General features: G+C 34.9%; 1 protein-coding gene across 9 annotated transcripts in view; it reads right to left on the bottom strand.

The window, feature by feature from the left end:
• The window catches only part of DOCK7 (dedicator of cytokinesis 7), a 230,105-nt gene that overhangs the window by 155,852 nt on the left and 60,003 nt on the right, over nucleotides 1-14,250 (bottom strand). For all 9 annotated transcript variants that reach the window (XM_043575152.1, XM_043575153.1, XM_043575151.1 and 6 more), the window contains exons 10-12: nucleotides 11,877-11,957; nucleotides 9,682-9,847; nucleotides 3,658-3,800 (exon numbers count right to left, since the gene is read on the bottom strand). In XM_043575152.1, coding sequence (XP_043431087.1) covers nucleotides 3,658-3,800; nucleotides 9,682-9,847; nucleotides 11,877-11,957 — 390 coding nt within the window. The remainder of the gene's footprint in view (nucleotides 1-3,657; nucleotides 3,801-9,681; nucleotides 9,848-11,876; nucleotides 11,958-14,250) is intronic.

Below are 14,250 nucleotides of genomic sequence, written 5' to 3' on the forward strand. Positions count from 1 at the left end.
TGAGTTTCAGCCCCGTGTCGGGCTGTGCTGACAGCTCAGAGCCTGGAGCTTCTTTCGGATTCTCCATCTCCCTCTCTCTCTGCCCCTCCCCCACTCATGCTTGCTCTCTCTCTTCCTCTCCCAAAAATAAATATTAAAAAAAAAAGTTAAACAAAATATATAGACAGAAAAGAAACATACATAAACGACAGTCTTAAAAAGTCATTGCACTTGAATTTCTGTCTTTTCAATTTTATATTACCACATTTCTCAAATGCAAAATATACAGCATTCACTAAATTGGAAAAAGAAAAAAGTAACAAAAAGCTACTCTTTTTTCTGACTGCAAGTACTTAAAAAATTTTATTTTTGCTGTCTTTTATTCCCATGACTTCATTCATTCCATAACTGGAAGCCTGCATCTCCCTCTCCCTTTCACCCATTTTGCCCATCCCTCCACCTCACACCCTTCTGGCAACTATCAGTTTGTTCTCTGTATTTATAGGTGTAATTCTACTTTTTGTTTGTTTATTCATTTGTTTACATAAACTACTCTTAAAAAGAAGAATAATTATTCTGATATTAAGACCAGAGTGAAAACTATGAAACAACCTCAATCAATGGGAAAAGAGACAAGCAAACCAACAAATAACCAAACCGTACCTAATTAATACAAAATTTTCTATTTCATATATTTTTTCTTGCAATTAAAATAGGTAAGAATTTATTTCATTCTTTTATTCAAGAGTAGGTCTTTAGATTTTATTAATCCAAACCTCCTGCACTTGATATCTTTTTTGTTTTTAGTGCAGAGTTCATATACTTATGTGGTAATGAACATATTTAACATTACTTTATTACTGTGACCTCACCTTGAGACAGATTCCATTTGTTCACTATTATATTCCAAACACGGTACAGAACTGATCTTCTTTTATCCCACTATTTAGAAAAGTGATTTTTTTTTTTTTTTTTTTTTTAATATTTCCTTTTGAGAGAGCACAAGCAGGGGAGGGGCAGAGAGAGGGGGACAGATGATCTAAAGCAAGCTCTGGAGCTGACAGCCACAAGCCCAATGCGAGGCTCAAACTCATGAACTGCAAGATCATGACATGAACCAAAGTCAGGCACTCAATCAACTAGGCCACCCAGGAGCCCCTAGGAAGGTGATTTTTTTTTTTTTTTAATTTCTAAGTGGTTCAAGATTTTTGTTAATACTTTTATAAATAGCTTTTAGTTTTATTGAGTTATGATTAGAGAATTTCATTTTAAGAGGATTTTTTCTGTGGCCTAATTGTTGTAAATGTTCCATCAGTTGCTAAAACAGTATACTCTCTTTTTGAATACAGTATTAACATAACTTTTTAAGTGGTCCTTATTGATAGTACATTCAGATTATCTCTACTTAATTATTTCTGTCTACTTAACCTGTTAAATTGATTATATTATTGGCCTCCAATCTTTACTCCCTGTTTCCATGACATTTGTTGGGGTGAGGCATAATTCCCTCCTCTTGGGTGGGCCATGTGACTTTCTTTGGGCCAATAAGCAAATGTGATACAGAGATCTGAAAAACATCTGTACAAGTGAGCCTGCCCCTCTTGAAATTCTACCACTGCTATGAGAACATGACCAAGCCAGCCTGCTACAGGATGAGAAGAGAAGTTGAGACACATGGAAGACGTCTGAGTCATTTCAGTCTTCCTACCAAAAGTCAGTCTCAATTTCCAAATGTGAATGAGCCTAGCTGACACCCTCCACTTCCACACAGCATATTTTACCACTATGTACTCCAACTTATATATACTCATCAACAAATAAAACATGTTCCTGAAACTAATGTATGGGCTTAATTTTGTTTTTATATCTCTATGTATTTTTAATAATTTTGCTTAACAACTTCAAATCTGTACAGAAGCACTCCTAATTACTATATCCCAATCACAGATAGTAATCTCTCATCAATTTAAAAGAACTGCCTTCTGTATCTCATTTAGGAGAAATTTGTACCATGAATTCTATTTTACTAAAATTGTAATGTCTGCTTTTTCCTTAATTTGCATTTGCCTAATGCACAGTATCCTAGCTATTTAAAAATACTTATAAGAATTATAGATGCTAATAATTTTTAACAAATAGACCATACAAAGTCAAATATAAAAGCTCTCCATTGCTGATATTTCCAACAATCATTCATTTTAAGTTTTCACGATCACTTTGTGCTAGTTTCTAGTTACCAGTCTCCAACACAGTGTCCACTACATGGTGAATGCTCAAAATATATTTGCGAAATCAATAGGTAGGTAAGTGGATTAATATTCAGTACATGCTGAACATTCAAAAACTATTTGTTGGATCAATAGGTAGGTGGGTAGATGAATGACTTGTTGATTTAAGGTTACAATACCAGTTCAATAATAAAGTAGGCTGAAGAAATGGAAAAAGAGCTGTAGAAATAGTGCAGAAGTGACGCAGCAGTTAAGGAAATAGAAAGAGAAAAAAATGTCATAGCTGCAAGGCTGTGTCACTGTATCAGGTAAATCTACTGTCCATAGCTTTATTTGACCTATCACTTCATCCAGCTAACACTGTGACCTTTTCTAGACTCTTCCTCATACTACTGTCCATAATAAAAGACCCTCACCACTTCAGACACTTCTCACCTGCTTTACTCTCCATATGAATCTCACCGAGCAGCTGTCTATAAATGCTATTGATATCAAACTGTGAAAGGAGCTTCAAGCAGATTGCTGTCTTTCAATCCATGGCACATCCTTTCCTAAATCCTTGTCCTCTTTCAAGTATTAGATATTATAGGCCAGGATTTCCTCCTCTTATTAAGAATAAGACCTCAAATGAAGGAATTCTAAAAGAATACTTAGCATTTCCCAGTCATCTGTTCCAAAATATAGACATGGTACCAATCCATTTTATATCAAAATCCAGTATGTACATGCATACATGTATGCACTCATACAAAAAGCAAGAGGAAAAAAGCTCACTGAAGCAATATTTAACTTCACTATGTGCAATGCACTATTATTTTTTCTATTCTCCTGAATTTGTTCATTTGTTTTCAAGCTGGGTATTACCTATTAAATTTCCATTACTGTTAACGGATCATGATCAGCATTTGAAAACTACTGGTTTGATTCATAATTTGAAGCACAGAGAATATATTTGCAAAGAATAAAGTGTCTTTTATCAAGAACTTCTTGGACCTATAAACTCACCTAAACAAATAATGTTGACTACATTTTAGCAGAAAAATATACTAGTAAGGCCTGAAAGTCCTATTCCATATACTATAGATGTGGTAGCTTCAACCAAAATAAAACTTGGGTAGGGAAGAGAGATACAACCACTCAATGACTAAGAACATTCATAAACCATAAATGTTTAAAAGTTAAAACATTACATTTAAGAAATAGGATATAAATGTGGAGGATTGATGTTGATGCATTATTAGTGCTAACATTTAAATATAATTATACAACAGCAGATACAATATTATTTTATTCTTATACTTTTTGCTCTTAACAGTTTTTTTAATTTCTAGAAATCACAATTATTACATGTACATGTACTACATGCAAATGTACAATTATAATTTTTCTGAAACCAAAATAATATTATGTACAAATATCCCCATAGAATTCCTACATGACAGAACAATACCTGCTTAAAAAAATTCGTCACTGTGAGAGTAGCAGGTCGAAAGCTGGTCAAGTTACAAGCATCATCTCCACTTGTTGTCCTTTCGAGTGATCGTCTGCCAACAATGCTAGAATTCCTCCTCTCTGACCAAGACCCTTTTCGTTCTACCAAGGAAAAAGAAAAGTCTGGTATTCATTTTCATAATATTTAAATTGTTTTAAAAGCAGCTTTCCAAACACAGGAAAAAAATTCATTCAAGTTGAAAATTATCTACCCGACATATTGATTGTAGTAAAGAATTTCATTTCTGGAGAGATAGGTAAGGAAGCACCATACCTAAATCTCCTGGTTCTTTTAAAACTTCTCCAGTGGAAAATAAGTTTCTCCACACAGACTATGCATATGACCAAAGATGAGCTATAACATGCAGCTACAGAGAAACTATGCATTTAATAGGAAATATTCACACAATGAAAATTTTAGTGACCATCTAATGGTCCCTCAGTCTTAGCACTTGAATTTGAAACAGAATTTTAAGATAACATTCATTCAAAGTCCTTGCAAGATACCCTTATTATTCAAAACCAACTGGTAAACAACAACAACAATTGAACAACTATGCTACAGATCAACAAGGAAACTGAAGACTTAAAACCATAAACAAACTAATACATGTCACTAAGCAAAAGTAGAATATGTGTTCTTCTCTGGCACACACAGGGCATTCTCCAACATAGATTAAGCTATAAAACAAAATAAAATAAATTCAAAAGGACTGAAATCATATAAAATGTTTCCCAAGAACAGTGAAATTAAATCATAAATCAGTAACAGAAAAGTATATGGGAAATTCATAAACATGTGGAAGTTAAACATACTCTCGATTCTCGAAAAACCAATGGGTTAAAGGAAATAAAGAAAATTAGAAAATACTTAAGATACATGAAAATGAAAACACAGTATCCCAAAACATATGGCATATCATTAAACCCGCACTCAGAGGAAAACTATAATAAAAAAGACTATAAATAAAAAAGAAAAGTTCTCAAATAAGTAACTTAACCTTTCATTTTTATAAAGTAGAAAAAGAGAAAACTAAACCCAAAGCAAGAACGAGAAAGGACTCAAAGACAACAGCTGGATGACAATAAAAGAAATAGAAACTACAAACATAAGAATGAAGCCAAAAATTGGTTCTTCAAAAAGTAAATTTTAGGGGCGCCTGGGTGGCGCAGTCGGTTAAGCGTCCGACTTCAGCCAGGTCACGATCTCGCGGTCCGTGAGTTCGAGCCCCGCGTCAGGCTCTGGGTTGATGGCTCGGAGCCTGGAGCCTGTTTCCGATTCTGTGTCTCCCTCTCTCTCTGCCCCTCCCCGGTTCATACTCTGTCTCTCTCTGTCCCAAAAATAAATAAATGTTGAAAAAAAAAAAATTAAAAAAAAAAAAAAAAGTAAATTTTAAAAACTTTGCTAAGTGGGCGGTTAAAAAATACAACATCTCAAATTACTAACATCAGGAATGAATGAGTAGACGTCACTACAGCTCTTAGAAAAGGAATTATATTACAATATTTTGAATAACTATAGGTCAAAAATTAGACAATTTATACAAAATGAACAAATTTCTAGAAACACAATACTGAAACTGATTTAAGATGAAACAGAAAATATGAAAAGATCTAAAACAAGTAGAAAGATCTAATTAGTAATGAAAAAACTTATCACAAAAAGACCAAGCCAAGATGGCTTCACTAGTGAATTCTTCCGATTTTAAAAAAAAAAAACAAATACCAATCCTTCACAAACGCCTCCAAAATAAAATTTATAAAAAAAGGAATAATTCACAACTCATTCTGAGGCCAGTGTTACTCTGATACCAAAACCAGACAGAGATTTATTTCACAAGAAAGAAAAACTACAGACCAATATCCCTTATGAATATAGAAGAAAAATACTAAACAAAATATTGGGAAACATATTCTAACATCTACAAAAAAATTATATGCCATGACCAAGTGGGAATTCTCTGAGAAATGTAAGATTAGTTTAACCTCTAAAATCCAGTCTATTAATGCAAAACACCCTACTAAAAGAATACAGGACAAACACCATACAAGTCAATTCAAAAGCAAAAAATGCATTTGACAAAATCAACATCTTTTGATGCTAAAAATACTCAAAGAGTTAGGAATGGATGGGAATTTCATCAATCTACTAAACTACATTTATGAAAAACCTACAGTAGACATCATACTTGATTATAAAAGACTGAATGCATCTCCCCGCCAAGGTCAGGAACTGAATGCATTGACCCCCAAGGGCAGGAACACTCCTGCCACTTCTATTTAATATAGTATAGAAGGTTCTAGTTAAGATTGTTAGAAAAGAAAAAGAAGTCATCCAGATTGAAAAAGAAACAGTAAACCTTTTATTATTTGCAGAGGGCAATATCTTGTATATAGAAAATGTTAAAGAATCCAAAAGAGGGGGAAAAAAAACACTGCAATTAATAAACATGTTCAAATGGTTTCAAAGCACATAATCAATATTCAAGTCAATATTATATACACAAGAAATGAACATTCTAAAACTGAAATTAAGAAAACAATTCCATTAAAAATATCATAAAAACAATAAAACAATTGGGTATGCATTTAACAGGAGAAAGGCAAAGACTTGTACACTGAAAACTATAAAACACTGAAAAAAATGTTAAGATCTCAATATATGGAAAAACATTCCATGGATTGGGAGATTTAATATCGTTAAGAGGGCAACACTCCCCAAAATGATTTATAGATTTAATGTAATGTCTATCAAAATTCCAGCTACCTTTGTGCAGAAATTTACAGCTAATTCTAAACTACATATTAAACTACAAGGGCCCAAGGGCGCCTGGGTGGCTCAGTCGGTTAAGCAGATCTCAAGATTCATGGGTTGAGGCCCACATTGGGCTCTGTGCTGACAGCTCAGAGCCTGGAGCCTGCTTTGGATTCTGTGTCTCCCTCTCTGCCCCTCCCCTGCTTGCGCTCTGTCTCTGTCTCTCTCAAAAATAAAACTACAAGGGCCCAAAATAGGCACACACACACACAAACCTGTAAATAAGATAATAAAGTTGTAGAGTTGGAGGACCACTCTTCCCAATTTCAAAACTTACTGCAAAGCCAAAAAAATGAACACAGAATAGTACTACCATGGGCTTAGCATATAAATCAATGGAATAGAATTGAGTCCAGAATTAAACCCATACATCTATCATAAACCAATTTTCTTTCTTTCTTTTTTTTTTTTTAAATATTTATTTATTTTTAAAAGACAGACAGAGCGCCAACCAGGGACGGGCAGAGAGAGAGGGAGACACAGAATCTGAAGCAGGCTACCGGATCTCAGTTGTCAGCACAGAGCCCTACACGAGGCTTGAACTCACAAACAGTGAGACCATGACCTGAGCCAAAGTCAAATGCTTAACCAACTGAGCCACCCAGATGTCCCGTGAACTAATTTCCAACAAGAATGACAAGACCATTTGCTGGAGAAAGAACAGTCTTCCTAGCAAATAGGTGTTGGGACAACTCAATAGCTACATTAAAAGAATAATATTGGACCCTCACCTCTCACCATGTAAAAAAAAAAGTAACCCAAAATGGATTATACCTAAATGTAAGAGCTATACCTATAGACCTCTTAGACAAAAACATACAAACAGATCTTTCTGATCTTGAGTTAGGTAATGCTTTCTTAGATAAGACTCCAAAAGCACAAGCAACAAAAGAACAGAGAAAATGAATTTAAAATTTCTATGCTACAGGGGCACCAGGGTGGCTCAGTCAGTTGAGTGTCTGACTTCAGCTCAGGTCATGATCTCACGGTCCCATGGATTTGAGCCCTGCATCGGGGCCTGTGCTACGGCTCAGCAGCTGGAGGCTGCTTTGGATTCTGTGTCTCCTTCTCTCTCTGCCTCTCCCCTGTTCATGCTCTGTCTCTATCTATCTCTCAAAAATAAACAAACATGAAAAAAAATTTTTTTTTAATTTCTATGCTACAAACACCAGCATTAAAAGAGGAAAAAAAAAAAAAACCCACAGACTGGGAGAAAATATTTGCAAATCCTGTATTAGATAAAAGATTTGTTGGGCAAGGGGCATTAAGGAGAACACTTGAGCACTGGGTGTTAATATGTAAGTGATGAATCACTAAATTCTATTCTTGAAATCATTATTGCACTATATGTTAACTAACTTAATTTACATTTTTAATGTAAATTAAAAATAATAAGAAAAAATAATAAGAAAAAAAGATAAAAGATTTGTATCCAGAATACATAAAGAACTCTTAAATTCAAAGACAAGAATATAAAAAAGCAGGGTACCTGAGTGGCTCAGTCACTTATGCATCTGACTCCTGATTTTGGCTCAGGGCATGTTCTCACAGTGCATGAGTTCAAGCCCCTCATGGGACTCTGTAATGACAGCATAGAGACTGCTTGGGATTCTCTCTCTGCTCTTCCCCAGCTTGCGCATGCGTGCTCTCTCTCTCTCTCTCTCTCTCTCTCTCTCTCAAAATAAATAAACTTAGGGGTGTTTGGGTGGTTCAGTCAGGTCATGATCTCATGGTTTGTGAGTGTGAGCCCCACATCAGGCTCTATGCTGACAGCTCAGAGCCTGAAGCCTGCTTCAGATTCTGTGTCTCCTCTCTCTGCCTCTCCCCTGCTCACACTTTGCCTCTCTCTCTCTCAAAAATAAATGAATGTTAAAAAAAATTTTTTAATAAACTTCAAAAAAAAGAATATTAAAAAGCCACATAAAAAATGAGCATCCACTAGATAAAACAAAAACAAAGACATTAAAAAAATGAGCAAAAGACATGACTACATATTTCTTCAAAGAAAGTATACACATAACCAGTGCACATAAAATTATACTCAAGATCATTAAATATCAAGGAAAAGCAAATCCTAAACCACAATGACAAACCTCTTTGCCTACACTAGGATGGCTGTAATCAAAGGGCCAAATAATAAAAGTGTTCGCAAAGATATGGAGAAATTGGAACCTTCACACACTACTAGAAGAATTTTAAATGGTGCAGCAACACTGGAAAACAACCTGATAGTTCTTCAAAACGTGAAATATAGAATTGTCACTAAGATCCAACAATTTCTAGTATATGTCCAAAAAAATGAAAACATGCCCATACAAAAGCTTGTTCCTGAACATTAACTGCAGCATTATTCATACTAAACAAAAAGTTTAAACGACTCAAAGGTCCATCAACTGATGAATGGATAAATAAAATGTGGTATATCCACACAATGGACTATTATTTGGCAACAAAAAGAAATTAAATAGTGATACATGCTACAACATGGATGAACTTTTAAAACATTATGCTAAGTGAGGGGCGCCTGGGGCGCTTAGTTAAGTGTCCAACTTTGGCTCAGGTCATGATCTCCTGGTTCATGGGTTTGAGCCCCATGTCGGGTTCTGTGTTGATGGCTCAGAGCCTAGAGTATGCTTTAGATTCTGTGTCTCCCTCTCTCTGCCCCTCCCCCACTCACACTCTGTCTCTCTCTCTCTCTCAAAAATAAATAAAACATTAAAAAATAATAAAAAATAATAAAACATTATACTAAGGGAAAGAAGCTTGTCACAAAAGACTGTATATTGTATAATTCTATTGATATGAAATGTCCAGCATAGGCAAATCCATACAGACCTTATAAGGAGATCAGAGGTTGTTTAGGATTGGGTTTGTGGATTGGGGGAGAATGGAGGGTTACTAATGAATACAAAACTGTTCCAAAATTAAGACTGTGGTGATGGTTGCAGAACCTTGTGAATATATAAAAAAAAACAATAAATTATACACTTTAAATGGGTGAATTGTATAGTATAGGAATTGCATCTCAATAAAGCTGTGGGGAAAAAAAGGAAAAAAAAGAAAACCCTTTTATGCCTCACAACACTGTAAAGTCTATAAATAAAACAAGCCTATATAAAAAAAAGAAAAATTAAACATTTAGAAATATTTTATATAAAACACTCTTACCTCCAGTGCTTATTTCCACCTCTGTAGAATCTCTTTCCAAACTCCCCGCACTGCTAACAATATTCATTAAATGGATTGCAGTCCAAGCAAAAGGCATGCGATATTTCCCAAGTCTTTGACAAAACTGATCAGCTTGACTTTTCAGCTTCTCCAATTTTTCCTTATTCTGCAAAACAAAACTTTATACATTATATGATTATGCTCGAAAGAAATGAATCAAAGACTACTCCATTGTATATAAAAAGACAGCTTAGGAATTCTCAATTCTCAACAAAGATGGAAGAATAATCTATACCTTTCAGAGATCAATTAACACTGTATTATCTTAACCACTGAATAATTTTAACCCATTCTATAAATGTATGTGTAGAGTAAGTCTTTCAAATTTATTTTTGTGATTATCTCATTTTGGTAGGAAAGAACGTAGAGCAAGTGTCAAACATGTGTATGTATTACAAGTACTATTTTATGAAAAGAAACATAACCATGTTCAAGTCAGCAACTGCTACCTACAAAATATTCTAGGTTAAACTTAATAAATTGTACTACTCTGAAAAAGATGGGAACAGTTGAGCCATTTTGAAATAATCCTTAACTTATGGCAAGAGAAGGAGTGAGGTAAAGTGGGATTGGGGGTACAAATAGGCTAACAACATGTAAGACCAGAACTGTAATAAAAGAAGCAAACAAAAAAAAAATATTGCAAAAAGACTAAACCCTAGAAACAGACTGATGGTCCAAACAGTATGTGCCTATCTGGAAGACATCCTGAAGCTGGCCCAACTTTTAGGCTATCCCTGAAACAAACACTAAGGTAACCTGCAATAGCCAACTAATGGTCCAAAAGTAAAAATCTACACCAAATATCTTACATACTCTTTCCATACAGGATGTTGTCAAGGTATATATACACTAACAATAGAGCTCTACCTTGAGAGTCAGGCCTGGGATAAGATGGACGGATAACTAAATGTTAGCGCTGTTTATTGCTATATATTATACCTCCAAAATAGGTGATTGCTTTAAAAGCCTAGATATCAAGTATACTTGATTCTATCAGCTTATGTAGGCATGTAATAAGCTGCTATTGTAATTATGAGCTCCACACAACAGCAAATTTAAAAAATGACAACCCGGGGAAAGGTTATAGAATACTTGAACCCTAATTTCAACCAGCAAGCCAGGGATCAAAGAGTATCATGTACTCAGTTCTACCTATATCAGCAGAAAAGGCTCAGTTACTGTTCCAAATTTCACAAAAATAGAAAACAAAACATATTCTAGATTTTGGTAACTTATTGAGTATTCCTCAAGCATACTCCTGGATGTTTCAACTATTAAATCATGTATTCAATCATCTGTTATTCTTGTAGCTAACTCAGGGTATCTGAAATTTGGTACCAACTTTATATCAATTGCTTTTGCTTTATATGTGTACCCAAATTCTAAAAATTAGTCATCTGATAGCAAAAGGGAGATAGTATTTTCTGTTTTTACCATATTCCTTAATTATCAGTGGCATTCCTTAATTATCAGCAGCTAGACAGAGCCCCAGAGTACTGCTATCTTACTATAAAAAATTATACTATATGGGGCACCTGGGCAGCTCATTCGGGTAAGCTTCTGACTCATGATTTCAGCTCAGGTCATGATCTTATGGTTCATAGGATCAAGCCCTGCATCAGGTTCCAGGCTGACAGCTCAGAATCTGCTTGGGATTCTCTCTCTCCCTCTCTCTCTCTCTCTGCCCCTCCCACACTCATGTGCAAGTGCTTTCTCTCTCTCTCTCTCAAAATAAATGAACTTTAAAAAAACCTTTTATTACCGATATCACTATTTTATGAAAAATCACTATTTTTGAAAATTTTAATACTTAGAATGAAATGAAATTAACTTAGTTCTCTCCAAGGAAAAAAAAGTCAGGAGTCACTTAGTTTGGGGGTAAGGGAGATTTTAAAGAATAACACAGCATATGAAAAAAGCTAAGTGACAAAAAAAAGAAGAAAGTAAGAAAGCAGGTAGTCCAATAGAAAATAATGAACTAGTAGTTAAATTCTTTAATATGCCTCATAATTCTCCCAAATAATAACTTGGGAAATGAGAGGTTATTTAGTGTTGGGTTCAGGGACTGGGGGAGCATTGGGAGGAACTATATGACTATACAGGTGGGAAAAATGAGAGGCATGATACTCTACCTTTGTGGCATCTGCTTCTTTAAAAATCATATATGGTTCTGCACACTCTCCGATGTCACCTTGCTGTAGGACTTTTTCTAACTGTCAAAAAATAAAACAGTAAAGACTAATTAAGCTTAAAAAAAAAAGTAAGCAGACTGGAATGTGAGGATGGTTTAACATAAAAAAAATCAATCAAGGTAATACACCACATTAACAGAATGACAGGAAAAAAAAAACACATGATCTTCTCAATTGATACAGAAAAATAACTGGGCAAAATTCAGCACCCTTTCATGCTAGGAACATTCAACAAACTAAGAATACAAGAAAACTACCTCAACATAATAAAGACCATATACGAAAACACCACAGCTAACATCATATTCAATGGTGAAAGGCTGGAAGTTTTTCCTCTAACATTAGGAACAAGATAAGGATGCTCACTTTTACCAATTCTATTCAAAAAAGTACTGGAAGTCTGAGCCAAAGCAATAAGGCAAGAAAAAGAAAAAAAAAATGAGTCCAAATTTGAAAGGAAAGAGTAAAATTATGTGTTTGCAGACATGACCTTTTGTTCAGAAAACCTTTATAGTACACACACACACACACACACACACACAAATGGTTAGAACTAATAAATAAATTCAGCATAGTTGCAGATACAAAATCAATATGCAAAAATCAATTATATTTCTAAATACTAATAATGAAAAATCTGTAAGAAAATTAAAAACACAATTTCACTTACAATAATATCAAAAAGAAAAAAATAAAGGTATTCCCCACTTTTAGAAAGCTAACATTATGCTACTTTGATCTTACAAAGACCTACATTACTACCTGTTTTTGCTAACTGAAAGAAATCTGAAGAGGATTTTCACTTTTACAAAAAAAGGGGAAAGTAAAAATAACATTCAGCATATGCTTTGCAAATACAGGCAGCACACACCCGGGGCAACAACAGTGGCACTGCCAAGCTCCTTCCCTGGGAATTACAACTCAGTATCTCAGCATCAAACCACCATAGTTCTGCACTGTGTCTACAAGCATCTGTCCTTTATCTCAATTTATTTTGTGCATCTGTTGGCAAGATATGTCCAAAGGCATCATGAAAGACTGAGAGAGTTATTTTTTGGGTCTAAGAACATTCAAATATTTTTCCATATAAATTAATGTTAATTGCTTTGTCACTTTATAAAATTTCAGCTTACAAAAGTTTCATCAAAGCACTCTTCTTCTAGATAGCAAGGAAACATATACTGAGAAATTAACTTAACCAAAAGGGTGAATGATATATAATCTGAAAACCATAGAACATTGGTAAAAAAATAAATAAATAAATAAAGAAGACACAAACAAATGGAAAGATATCCTATAGTCATGAACTGGAAGACTAAATTGATATTAAGAGGCCAATTCTATGCAAAGCAATCTACAGATTTAATGCAATTCCTATGAAAATCTCAAAGATTTTTTTTGTAGACATAATAAAATTCACCGTAACATTCATATGAAATTTCAAAGAACCCTGAACAATCAAAATAAACCTTTAAAAAAGTAAGAGAGTTGTAAGTCTCATACTTCCAGACTTCAAAACAATACAAAGCTACAGTAATAAAAAATATATATATGATACTGGCATAAAGACATACATATAGATGAATGGAACAGAATACAGTCCAGAAATAAACCCTCATATATGTGGTTAAATAATATTTTGTTAATATTTATTTAGTTATTTTTAGAGAGAGAGGCAGTGTGCATAGGGTAAGGGCCAACAGAGAAAGAGAGAGAAAATCTTAAGCAGGTCCATGCTCAGTGTGGAGCCCAATGAGGGGGCTCAATCTCACGACCATGAGATCATGACCTGAGGTGAAATCAAGAGTTGGATGCTTAACCAACTGAGCCACCCAGGAGCCCCAGGCTAAATGATTTTTAACAAGACTGCCAAGGCCATTCAATGGGGAAAGGACAGTCTTTTCAACAAATGGTGTTCAAAAAACCATATACCCAAATGCAAAAGAATTAATGGTGTTTAAAAGACCATGTATCCATGGGGCACCTGGGTGGCTCAGTCGGTTAAGTGTCTGACTCCGGTTCAGGTTAAGGTCTCATGGCTCATGACTTCAAGCCACACATTAGGCTCTGCGCTGACAGCTCAGAACCTGGAGCCTGCATCAGATTCCATGTCTCCCTCTCTCTCTGTCCCTCCCCTACTCATGCTCTGACTCTCTCTTTCAAAAATAAACATTAAAAAAAATTTTTCTTGGGGGTGCCTGGGTGGCTCAGTCAGTTAAGCGTCCAACTTCAGCTCAGGTCATGATCTTGCGGTCCGTGAGTTCAAGCCCCACGTCGGGCTCTGTGCTGACAGCTCAGAGCCTGGAGCCTGTTT

Source organism: Prionailurus bengalensis, chromosome C1 (assembly GCF_016509475.1).
Source record: "Prionailurus bengalensis isolate Pbe53 chromosome C1, Fcat_Pben_1.1_paternal_pri, whole genome shotgun sequence".
Classification (NCBI taxonomy): domain Eukaryota; kingdom Metazoa; phylum Chordata; class Mammalia; order Carnivora; family Felidae; genus Prionailurus; species Prionailurus bengalensis.